This window comes from Haliaeetus leucocephalus, unplaced genomic scaffold (genome assembly GCF_000737465.1).
Source record: "Haliaeetus leucocephalus isolate CR32 unplaced genomic scaffold, Haliaeetus_leucocephalus-4.0 Scaffold262, whole genome shotgun sequence".
Taxonomy (NCBI): domain Eukaryota; kingdom Metazoa; phylum Chordata; class Aves; order Accipitriformes; family Accipitridae; genus Haliaeetus; species Haliaeetus leucocephalus.
In genome coordinates, this window is record NW_010972698.1 from 7540439 (window position 1) to 7552920 (window position 12482).

At 38.5% G+C, this 12482-nt stretch overlaps 2 protein-coding genes across 13 annotated transcripts in view; both read left to right on the forward strand.

Annotated features, from left to right (window-relative positions):
• The window catches only part of LOC104832685 (phosphatidylinositol-binding clathrin assembly protein-like), a 30549-nt gene extending 22419 nt beyond the window's left edge, over positions 1 to 8130 (forward strand). For 2 of the 8 annotated variants that reach the window (XM_010568994.1, XM_010569000.1), the window contains exons 13-21: positions 885 to 1031; positions 1494 to 1553; positions 1649 to 1759; positions 2655 to 2771; positions 2895 to 2925; positions 3409 to 3529; positions 5646 to 5702; positions 6037 to 6144; positions 6958 to 8130. In XM_010568994.1, the coding sequence (XP_010567296.1) occupies positions 885 to 1031; positions 1494 to 1553; positions 1649 to 1759; positions 2655 to 2771; positions 2895 to 2925; positions 3409 to 3529; positions 5646 to 5702; positions 6037 to 6144; positions 6958 to 7221 (1016 nt within the window). In that variant the 3' untranslated portion in view covers positions 7222 to 8130. Of the gene's footprint in view, positions 1 to 884; positions 1032 to 1493; positions 1554 to 1648; positions 1760 to 2654; positions 2772 to 2894; positions 2926 to 3408; positions 3530 to 5645; positions 5703 to 6036; positions 6785 to 6954 lie in introns of those variants that run through there. The other 6 variants (XM_010568999.1, XM_010568998.1, XM_010568997.1 and 3 more) reach the window with 6 other exon arrangements.
• A 4122-nt stretch (positions 8131 to 12252) lies between these two features.
• The window catches only part of VBP1 (von Hippel-Lindau binding protein 1), a 14654-nt gene continuing 14424 nt past the window's right edge, over positions 12253 to 12482 (forward strand). For 4 of the 5 annotated variants that reach the window (XR_774446.1, XR_774447.1, XR_774448.1 and 1 more), the window contains exon 1: positions 12253 to 12389. Coding sequence is in view for 1 of the 5 variants with exons in the window: in XM_010569007.1 (XP_010567309.1) it covers positions 12297 to 12389 (93 nt within the window). In the remaining 4 variants the exon portion in view is untranslated. The remainder of the gene's footprint in view (positions 12390 to 12482) is intronic. The other variant, XR_774450.1, reaches the window with a different exon arrangement.

The following is a 12482-nucleotide window of genomic DNA, read 5'->3' on the forward strand; positions in this document are numbered from 1 at the left end:
GACTTGACTGTCTAAATGATGGATGAATTCTTAGAATACAAGAATAAAATACAGATTCATGCTTAACTGAATCTACATCTTAAACCTTAATTACTTTGCATCCAAACATTTCTATCCCTGTCAGAATATAAAATAAGTCATCTGAAAGCTCTGGCAAACTGTTACAGAAAAGTTACTTTTTTTAAATGCATAGCAGTAGTGTCAATGTGCGGTAGATGGAATGAAGAACCCATTCAGTGAAGGGGACAGGTAGAAGAAATGTAACTAAAAATCAAAGTTTAAAAATGCTTGGGAAATATAAACTAAGCAAATGTAACTCCAAAAGATATGCTGGACAAGTATTTCCATTCCCTTAAGTGATAGTAAATGTACTTTTCATTTAAAAGGTGTTGGTGACTTCACAGTTTTTATAACAAACCTGTAGTTCCCAGTTTCTTGGGCACAGCATTCTCTGTACCTTCACCCATCCCTCCAAAGAATAATCAGGATGGATGTCAAATGTCTTAAATGCTGAAATAAGGCAATGTTAACACCATTGTAAGTGTTGGTATTTTAATAGGTGGAATTGATACCCCTTATGTGCTATTTAAACGGTAGATTCATGAAGCTAAAAATGTAGTATCTAACTCTTTTAATTGATAAATGTTCTGTCATTCTCCCCCTCCCACCCAATGGCAATACTAGAATTATTCTCCCTAAACAAAGAGAGCTGTTAGGATTTTTATCTGAAACTAAGAATTTGTATCTTTAATGGGCTGATCACTAGGTGGAGTATTTACAGTTTTACTTTGTCTAGAGATTCTCATATTCAGTCATTTCAGTCTGTTTTTTTCTTTTCCATTATTTGTACTCTGTATTCTTTCCTTCACTTCTGCATCTGAAAGGTCCTTTCTCGTCCTCAAATGGTTGTGTTGGTTCTCCACCTCATCTGGACATCTTTGACATGAAGCCAGTTGAAGAAGCTGTAAAATCTACCACCCCTTTCATCAATTCTACTTTTTCCTCCAAACAAACGGTGGAACTGTTTAGTGGTAAAAAACCAAACAAAAAACCCCCATGTAATTTCTTTGCAACTGGAGATAATAATGCTAATAAACTGGGCCGTGTAATCTTTTTGTGGTTTGGACCAATCTTCACTTTTTAATAAAAAGTGAAAATGGTGCATTAATTCCAGATGTAGTAAATGATATGTTTCCTTAAAGTTTTATTTCTACAGTTGAAATAACTCATTATTTTGTTCAGCTTGCCCAACCTAGGCATCCTAAGTCTTGCAATGTTGCTGGAATTTTTGCTGATTTCGTTCAAACTGCAACCTCCTTTCTCTTTTGCAATGGGGAATGCAGGAGTTACTTGAGCTTTTCAAATTCGTTAAATAAAAAAAATCCTTTTTTGTTACTAAAAGTTCTTAATTTTTAATGGCAGACTTAATTTTGGGGTCCCCTCTTCCTTTTCTCTTTTAAACTGATCTTATTTTCTTCTCTCTTTTTACGAAGATGACTTTAGTGGTCATAAACCTACATATGCTTCTGTGTATCATCCTCTGACTGTTGATGGTAATTTGATTATTTTTTTTTAAACTTTCTGGTTTCACTGTAATGAGTGGTATTATTCCACGGGTGTATTTGATTACTGTAAACTTTTTTTTCAGGTTTTCCTCTTCATTCAGGTCCTCCAAGTACCACCTCTTCAACAATGAATGTGGACTTTGATGCTGTTTTTGGAGGAAAATCTACAGCACCAGAGTACAGGACTACAAGTGGTAAAAACTAGCTTATGACTAATTTATACCCTACAGGCAACAGTCGCTTAACAATTTAGCATAATTGCTAGTGCCTTTTAAAATTTAATAACTTAATACATTTGCAAGCCGATTATAGGGCTGATAAGATAACAGGCAATCAGTTCAATTATAGTTATTTACTTTAAAATTAGCTTTGACTGATCTTATATACTGTGTAGTAACAGTTTCCTCTCTTTTTGGGGGAATGAACTTTCAACATGGCCCACTGGATATCTCTTAACGGGTAAGCTTATATTAATCTGTTTTCAGTGCTTATGACTTCAGTGTTTTTCCCTTGATACGTGCTAATGAGTTCCCTCTAACTTCACTGAGAGGTGTTTACTTATAAAAATGCAAAACTAGTTGTGTGTATGTGTTGCTTGAAGGATATCTGAGTTACCATCTTTCTCTTGGTTAGTGCTGTTTTGCTATATATTCAGAGTCCTTATGAACATGTAGCAAAAGAACTCTTGCATGCATTCACCATAGGAGCAGTATCAGGAAATTATTGCTACATTGTATTACAAGAATGCTTTGAAACTATATTTAACAACCTTCCTTCCTTCTTCAGTTTTAGGGAAGATTCATCTTAATTTAAAAATACTATCAGTTACTGCTGAAGTAAAATTAAAGATTCTACTAGATCAGTAGCTACAATATAGTATTCCATAAAAAAAATAAGAGGTTAAGCTATGCTTCTGTCTAAGCCTTAAACACTTCCAGCGTGTTGAACCTCCACATAGAAGTACTCAAACTGCTTAATGTTCTATAAAGAAAATACTGCCCTGGCTTATGGATGTCTTTTATTAAATGCAATGTAACTGTTTTGTTAACAGTTGCTTTTATGTTCTTTGTTTAGCTTTTAACTTTCTAGATGATGTATTGCAACCCACAGTACCACCACAAAGTCAAAGAGCCACTTTAGCCCACCAGCAAAGTGGAAAAATTTTGGCAAATGACCTCGATTCTTCACTTGCTAATCTAGTGGGAAGTAAGTGTGAAGCTTTTAAATTTAACCTTCTCATTTCTTATTGAAAACAAAATAAGCTTTTCTCCCCCACCCCCCCAAAATTAAAAATTCTTAAGGATTTGTCTGTTTCTCTTCCCCCCCCAGACCTTGGCTTTGGAGGAACTCCATCCAAAAAGTAAGTGCATATATGTACTTATAATATTCTGACGTGACTATTTGGTAGTCTCTGGCACAGTTTACGAGCTTTAACATGGCAAGAGTCTCAACTCTTGAAAGTAATCTGGTACCAAGAACAGCATTGAAATAGTGAGTCTGTGGTCAGTCACCATGACAGTAGTTAGTTTTGCAGTTGCTGTATTTTTATTTAAGTATTTTTATGAAGCACATTAAAAGATCTTGCAGTTACACAAAACTCCAGTTAATCATTATGCTGTACAGTGCACCAATGATAGTTTACTTTTAACACAAAACAGAGCACCCAGACTTTCTACTTACTGGAACAGAGATATATAAGCAGTTACTGAAATCCTGAGTGCTTCTTCCACCCATAGATTTCAGCTGTGTACGTGTATTAAGGCACTTTTTGGTTTTCCATTATGTTGTTGTTACTCTAGCTGTTGACTCTCTGCAAAAACTAATATCACAGTTTCATTTTTAGATCAGATATGCAGTGGACCCAGCCTACAGAGAAAAAACTTACTGGAGGAACAAACTGGCAAGCAAAAACAAGCACATCGACCACATGGAACCCTACCACCTTACCCACTATTCCACATATGGTAATTTCTGTACTATTGAAATCATGCTTCATTCTAGCAAATGCTACTTACCTGCTGCAATTAACTTAAAAAGAATAGCAAAGGCTGTTTAGGACAACACTGAGGGCAGGGGGGAATGCTTGTAGGATCTCTTCTCAGACTGAAGGAGGTAGAGATTTTAGTGTGCTTTACTTCCCCTCACTGTAAAACTTGTCCATTAAAGACTTAAATAATCAGCCTTTCACTTGAGACATATCTCAGTTCATAAGTTTTTTGAGTTGAAACAAATTACCCCAAACCAGAAAATTTCTGATGTGCATGTTTGAGATGCTCCCTTCCCCCTCCTACGCATGCGCACACACACGCACCTTTAAGAATCCGAAGAATGTGTTTCAAGGGCAAAATTGCTGTTCCTTCCAGTTTTTATTTCCTTTCCAGCTCGTTTTTCAGTTTTATCACATTAAATGCTGCTGCAACCCCTGCAAGGCACCTTAATTATCAGGTCAAGCAGCACTTTGGACTTCTGATAGTGCTCAACAGCAACTTCATATTTTTAACACAGTACAAAATACTAAGTGGAAGTTTTATAGTTATTTAAATGAATAATTTTCATTTCTTGGAGGGATATTTGTAGGCAACTGACTTTTCCCATGCTTTTAAAAGAGATTTTTCAAGTATCTTCTCTTTATATATATTCATACAAATACAAACCACTTCTGAAATATAGCTGCCTTAGAGGGAGGTAGAATGTTCATCTTGGTTATATGTACAACTAGGGTACTTGCCACATTTGCTGTGAATTTTGGACTGCTGTCTGACTTTATTTTCCAATAAGAATAACTTTGCCTGTAATGCCTGTTTTCCTCATCTTACGTGAGTATACTCATTCAAAATTATCAAAGTTGAATAGAATATTAAATCCAGTATTGGACTCAAATGGAACTCAAAAATTCACATGGGAGGATGTCTCAGTTGTATAGCACTTATGTGAGACTTCTGAGACCATAAAATCTTTTTATCCCCCACTTGGAGCTCTAGAACATCTTAGAATGCTGATGCGTTTTTATTTTTGAAAGATAGAGGGCACCTTAGTACACATTGATCACTGTGGATTTGGGTTGTGTGCTTTTATTTCATATGTTCCTGTTTAATACTTTCTGGTCTAAGCACCTGAGTGCTTTATGCCATGTATCTGCTTATTCATTTGCTTGGAATTCCAACAATTAATGATGCAAAGAACTAGCTCAGGTATGAATGTCTTTAAAATCAGTGCCCCGGTATTGGAAAGATTTAACTGTCCTGGCTTGGTCTGTGGCATTCAGAGTACTAACCCTCCAATTCATGCGTAGCCTGCATATTCTTTCATCGTGAAGTATTTTAACTAGCACTCCATTTTTTTATATAGCTAGCACTACTTAAAAATGCACGGCAATATGAAATGCATGCATCACTGTGCCTGTGAACATAACCTGATAAGAGTTATTACCGGCTTAAGGTGCTCTTCGTTTCTCTTTTCGTACTGTGATATGTTGCAGACATCAGAAATTAGTATGTGAGCAACGTTTACTTGACTAAACGTCTATTGCTATTTGTTTCTTAAGCTGAATGGTCACTGGCTTCCTTGGTTTTTTCTATGCTCTTCTCGCACGTAATGGGAGGAAGAAGGGATATTGCATGCCATGTCCTCTAAAAGCTTCTCACACAAGTGTGGTTAGATTTAGTAAAATTTCTGGTTTTCCTGTAAGTCTTACTAGTGATAGCTTTCTAGGCAGGGAGTCTATCCAAGTTAACAGGCATAGTTACTGATGTTACTGTCCTTGCACTTTTTTTTTCCTCCTGCTTTAATTGCTTTAATAAATGATTTGAGCATAGTTACAGACAGTTATGGTACTGGACTTGAATCCATCCCTTGGTTAGAATTTGCAGTTTGAATACCTCTTAAATAATCTTCTGTCCTTACTCCTTTTGCTGTGCCAGAATGGAGTACACTATCCTGGATATGTAAGTCAATTTCTTGTAAATATGTTGGTTATCTGAAGTATTGAAAAATATGTATTTTTCACAGTTTTATATATATGTATATATTACTAGTATGCATGAGCTTATCTAAAATACATTAAAATTTTCTTGATTGAAGGTACCTGCTCCTATCACATACCCGTTGACCACACCTCAAGTGCCTGTATATGGAATGGTAAGTGATGTGATTATCTTGTATTCCTGAAAAACCTAGTTGCCTCCTCCAGTGGGTTTCATGGCAGGCATTATTATGCTGAAATCATCCTGCAACTTATATGTATTGTTTCATAAGGTGAATAGTGTGTGAAATCTGATAGCTTTTACACACTGTGCATTGGAAGAGATGACTCTAAATTTTATACAGCAAGTTTTTTAAAACTTTTGACTTTACTACATGTGTGTGTCAATATGCTTATTTTCTACTATACTTACAATACGAAAAGATGTATCTTCTAGTACTAGTTTGAATTTTATATACCTGTTTTGTGGTGGTTTTGTTTTTCTAACAGGTACCTCCTCAGGTTGGAGCTGCTCCTTTGATGGCACCCCAGTCAATGATCTATACGCAGCCTGGTCTAAGGCCAACAAATCCATTTGCACCTGTTTCTGAAACTCAGGTGAACTGTTTTCTTTAATCTTAAGGTCACATTGAAACTTAGTCTTGATAAAAGCTTCATGAAGGGCTACTAATGTATTTCTGCATTTGAAAGTGAGGGGTTCCTCAGTCAAGGGCAACAGTTTTTGCTGGCGAAGAAGCAAATTCAGATGGTGAGAGCATGCAAAGGTAGGAAGCAAGGAAGAAAGTAAAAACCAGAGATTTAGTGGCTCACTTCTTACTGTGTCAATATTAAGAAAATGGGAGTGGTGAAGGTATGTAGAACTTAGACTTTCTATGATATTAGCTGGATACTTGGTTTAGTCATACTGACTACAGCAGTGGTGAAAGCTTTCTGAAGGATCGGGTGGTGGGGAAGTGAAAAAGGCATGGACGAGATCATTCGAGTTGAAGAAACTATGTACTCCTGTCATCCAAGTATGTTGGTCTTAATGTTCTTTGGTTTTTTTTTTTAAAGTGCCAAAACCTATAGTCTTAACTTGCAAGTAACAAGGCAGTTGAATAGATTCATAATTCTAAAATACTGAGAAACCATGTGTTTTGCAAGTGGCATTAATATGTAATCTCTACTTCACAGATACAGTTTATGTAGATCCGCCAAAGCAGCAAGTTGTGAGAACAACCAAATACTGGTAAAAAAAGAAAAGACTGGATTTCAATCTTTCCATGATGTATTCCAGAACAGGGCAACTGTTTCTTCCCTGTATAATACAACATTATTTTGAGTTGCAATGCTTCAGAGATTCTTGTTTATAACAGTCACTGCAGTGTGAAGTCATGTTTGTTCACTTTTTTTTTTTAAACTGCTCAGCAGAAAATGTATTTTATTGAGGTTGGCTCAGAAGGTACAAGCTGGATTATCGTCTTCAAAGCTGAGAAGAGGGGTTACATGATTGCTCTACAACCTTATTCATCAGTGGATTACCTTAGGAAGTTAACTGAGGATGTCAAAGCTGTTTATTTTCTCCATAAATTCTGCGGCTGTTGTAACCAAGACACAACACAAATGAAGTCAAGCAATAAAATTTTTATGTGCTCTGATAAATACTCTGATAGAGCAATGCTTGCATTATCATAAGGCCAATATTGTGTGAAATCAGACAGCTTTTTCACATTAGAATAGCTTAAAGTAATTTGCAAACTTTATAATGTGAGTTTGAAATGCTGTGAATCACAAGATATATACATATTTTATATATATATATATATATATAGTAAAAATAATAAATTGCTCCATTGGTATGTCAGTGTTACATGGCTAGTTGAAAGAGCCAGGCTCTGAAATGGGCTGAAAGTCTGTGATGGAGTAGGGGAAACAAGTGTGGTACAGAACAGCATGTGCAGCCTCCGACAGGTGACAGCAGCTGCACTTCCATCGAGTACCTTCTCTGCAGATAGCACCTTCCATAGCTCAAGAAAGAGTAGCTTTGGGAGCCAGTGAATGGAGGTGTCCCCGAGAGCAGCAAATGGGAGCATTTTGAAAATCTTGTTGCTATCTGCGAGAGAGTCAAGAGATCCAATTTTTTAAAAAGTCCATTAGGTCAAAAGAAGCAAACCTTGCAATAGTGCCAACACTTGTGAACTGGCAACTAAATTGAAATTATTCAGCTGTAGAGAATAGCTTGTGCTGCTTTTCTGAAATAAGAACCTAGTTGTAAACCATATAAAAGTAATTATTTTTAAAGTTGTAAATATGTGCAAACTTTTAGATAATCTTTTCTTTAATGCTGCAGTAATCTTTTTCTGCTGTAGTAATTTCAAGGTAAAAATGCTATGTTAAGAAATCCAGACTCTTTTTGAGAGGAAAATCTTTTAAATCAACTAATTTATGAAGTATGCTATTCATGATGGGTCAGATGTGTACAGACTTCTGGCATATCTTTTGTATTTAACAATCTTCCTCCAAAACTGAAATCGGCTATGAAAATGCCTTATCTTGTATTTTTCAATGTCTGATAAAAAGTGATAGCATTAAAAAAAAAAAAAAGCAGTTCATAACAACTAAATGGAATTGGGAGCAACCTTTCTTCCAGAAGTTTAGTGGCAGAATACAATGAGAAGCTCTCCTGTAAAATGACTTCTAATGATTAATATTAAAGCTGAGTTTTCAAAAAGTGAATAGTTTTCTATTGTTACAATAATTAGACCTCCAGAGTAGCACGTCTTTTATCTTTTGGGGAGTCTGTGATTGTGGAAATATCTCTGACTCTCACTATAAATGCAAATAGGCCTGAGAATCTTGTCAAACGGTCCTGTAGAGAACTTCTAAAATACAGCACTTTCCTCATAGTGGGAACAAGCCTTCTCCTTTTCTAAATTTTTAATTCTGTCCAAAGAGTGTAAAAGTAGTATTTCTTAACCCTATGGAAATATTTTTGCCAAGTGAAACAACCCAAAAGAAACAAAATAATAAACCACCCCACAAGCCTTGCAATCTGTAACGACTAACTTCTGGGAAATGTAACCTTGCAGAAATTTAAAACTCAGAGTTTCTGAATGTGTATTGATTTTTCTTTTTAAGTATTTGGACCAGTGTATAGCAATTTAATGTTCAAGTTTGAATTACAAAGGGCTTCAAGCTTTAATCCACCTTTATTGGGTTGAACAATTGTACAATGTTAAGCCAATGAGTTCTTCAGTGCCTATAGTTACCCTCCATGTGATGAGGGAATAGATGCCATTTAGAATGGGTCATCGTGTTGAGGGGACTGTTTATTTAAGAAATAGTGAATTCCATTGATTTATTCAGCATTGAAAAGTCTTGAATTCAAACTAGACCAGTACATGTAGTAATAAATGTCTGGGCATTAATGACAGAGCTGAGAGCGCTACAGGCAGGCAGTTTCTAGCACTGTAAGCTGTTAGGTCTCTTTCTCATACTGAGTTGTATAAGTAATAATCCATTATTTTAATAAAAATATGCAAATAAATGCCTGGCAAACAGTATATATTTGTTATAACTTTATTGCAGAGCATTCTGAATATCTGGAATGTACTTTGCTCAGAAATGGATTTTAGTACTAGGTATAGTTTGCACTACTTCTGATTTGCTCTGGATTTTTTAATGGTTCTTCAGTATGATTTCTTGTAGCAAAGCTGTCTGATACCAATTTATTTAGTATTAAAAAAGGAGAAACAGCCACAAAGTACATCCTAAAAACTTTATAAGCTACCTTCTTTTTAGTCTCATTCAGAATGTTTGATACATTAAAACACAGCTTTCAGATTTATCCTTATGAAGAAAAGATTGCTTTGCACACTCATCTCTGCTCTAAAGTGCACAGGACTGTTTTTTGCCAGCCTCTTTCTTGTGCACACATTGGAACACGTAAAATGGCAGAGTACTGTGTTTTAAATAATGTTGTTCATACATTAGAAGTGAAAAACAAGGACTTAAGATGCTGTCAAGGCTTTTATGGCTCAGAACTTGTTCTCAGAAAAAAAAAAGCTCTGAAGACAAAGGTTGTTCTTGAGGGTAACTGTAATAGCGCGCAAGAATTGAGTAGTTGTGATGAGTAAAACACTGAAGAGAGATGTATATAAACGTGACTTTCCCTTTTGTTTCCTTCCAACTTGTTTGATCAGAATCCTGTTCTGAATACTTCAGAAAGCAGATAACTAAGATGTCACTCCATGTTTGTCTGAACAAGGAGGAAGACTTGAAATACGCTGAGCGCTTTCCATTATTGTACTTTAGTGGGTCATTCAAGCCTAACTGTTGGGACTTCACGCTGCTACAGGGAGGCTGTCTTTCATGGGGTAGATAACTTCTGGGGGAATTTGGAAATGTTGATTGTGTTAGGCCTGTTGGACTTGAAAGTGTACCTCTTTTTAAATAACTGGGGTTTTCTAATGTTCTCTAGATATAGTTTGACTTTGCCTCCAAGAAGTTACTGAATTGAGGTTTTTTTTTAATTTTGGACACATACTAGAGAAATCTCAGTTCTGTGCACATAGTGGTGGAATAACTTGTAGGTAAAAATAACAAGTGGACTTTTGTTTAAAAACAAAGCAACAAACGCAAAAAAAACCACCAACAAAAAACCTTCTGACTATAAGATTGAATACAGGGTGTATCCCCATCTGGGTTTTTTGATGTGTGGCAGGGAGGGTGGGGTTACAATTAGAATAGTATGCACTGTGGATCGGTGCTTAATTTGTACATAAAAAGGAAAACTTTGTTTTGGGTAGTTTGTATTGTAAGGACAACATCTAAAGGCACTGTGTATCAGTCATTTATTTCCATTTAAAAGATTATATTTTTGAGCAATGGAAACTGTACATGTTATCATTTATACATTACTGATAGCTAGGAATATAGAAAACCTGTTGCTATTACGCTGAAGATGTATCTGACTTGTCATTGATATATACGTTGCTGTATCACTACTTTATGCAGATTCTCATGATCATTTATTTAAAGAGATGGTAGTAACTGGTAGAGTTACAACAGGAATTGTAACATCAAACCTTTTCAGTATATCTCAAACGTGTATCCTTGTGATTAAGTTTAATCCTTTACCAAATGTTTGGCTGGAATTTCATCTTGGAGCAATGACAAAATAGGTGCTGGAACAGATTTCCCTCACCCTAACCCACACTTTTACATTATTTATTTAATAGGTCTTGTTTTGTATGTTATGTTTTTCCCCGTAACAGGTTTGTGCCTTTTATTGGATATTTATTTAAAAGGAGCTACTATAATTTAGGTTGTTCAGGCTCTTTTTTCAGATGTATTCTTGTACAGCTGTTCCTTTACATGGGTTCCTTCATTTTATAAGAATACAGAATGTGTAGAAAATACACTAGCCACAAACTGGAAAACAAAAATAAAAATTGAGGGTTTATGTTCTACGAATTAATAATTTTTTAAAAAGAAGCCTAAGCACAAGACTGGCTGTGTGGATATTTTAATTGTGGAACTTCACAATTTGTTAATACACAAACTGTTTGTTTTTTTAAAAACTGCTCATATCCAATTATTTGATGAAACAAGTTTTGGAAAAAAATAAACTTGGGCACATGTGAGGGGTGTGTGTGTGAGATCGTTCTTTCTTGCGTTCTCAGGCTTAAGGCTTTCTGTAATACTGATAGCAACAGCTGACTTAGGATGCTTGATTAGTTTGTTACTCTTCTGTGTTTACATTTAATGTGGTATTATGCCTTATTCAAGTTATCAGTGTGGCTTAACTTCAGCGGTTGACAAGTTTTGCTTTGATCCTGTTCTCCTTTGGGAGGTGGTGACTCTTTTTTCCTGTGCAGGGTCATCGGAGTTGATGGAGGGGAAGACACAAAGCCCTCTGTATCTCGGAGGGCTGACTTGGCCTTCCCTCCTGGGGTGTCTTGGGGCACTCCAAGGAAAAACGCCAAGGAAGGGGTTTTGTACCCTCAGCGTCACTACAGCGCGGGTGGCGAAAGGGCTGTTTTCACAAATCTGCATCTAACCGTGTAAAAAGCCTCAAGATCAAAAATCAACAGCACGAAAAGGTTTAATTATGGAGCGTTTAACCCGCCACCGCTTCGGCGGAGGGCCGAGGGCCGGGGCCAGCCCCGCTGACGGGATCCGTCCTCTGCAGCCGCTCCTTACTCCTGGAGTCCAGGCCCCGAGGAGCGGTATTTTTAGCAGCTGCTGCTTTGTTTCATTTCGCTGTAGAGATTCGTCCGCAGCTGGAGCTTGCCCTGCCCCGCAGCTCGTCCCTGCTGCGTCACGGCCCCATGACGGAGCAGCAGGCCGCACCGCGGCGCTGGGAGCCGTGCCCTTCCCGCGCCGGACCGCTCCCGCGGCTTCCCGCAGGACGGTTGCTCCCATTTCTGTCGTTCCCTGCGTTACGCGTGCGGATTTTTGCTGTTTTTGCGTGGGGGAAACGCAGGACGGAGCGCGGCGGCCGCCCGAGGACCCCGCGGCCCCCCCGGCCCCTCACACGCTCCCGCCGCTGCCCGCCCGGCAGGGGCGGGAACCGCCGGGCCCGCCCCCGTGCCCGGCCCACCAATGGGCGAGGCTATAGGACGGCCGCCGCCCCGCCTAGCCCCCTCGCGTCATCGCGTCGCTCAAACCCTGACAGCCAACGGGCGGGGTGGCGCTCGGCGCTGACGTTATGACGTCCGAGCCCCGCGTCGCGGGGAAGGCCGCGCACGCACCGTCCGTTCCCCAAGATGGCGGCGGCCACCAGCAGCGAGACGGGGTGCGGCGAGGCGGCGGCGGGCGAGAAGCGCGGCCCCCTCGGCATCCCCGAGGCGGTCTTCGTGGTGAGCGGGGGGGGGCCGGAGGGGGTCAGAGGGACCTGCGCTCCGGCGGCCGGGGACCGGCCCCCGTGAGGCGGCACCTGCGGCGGGGCCGCG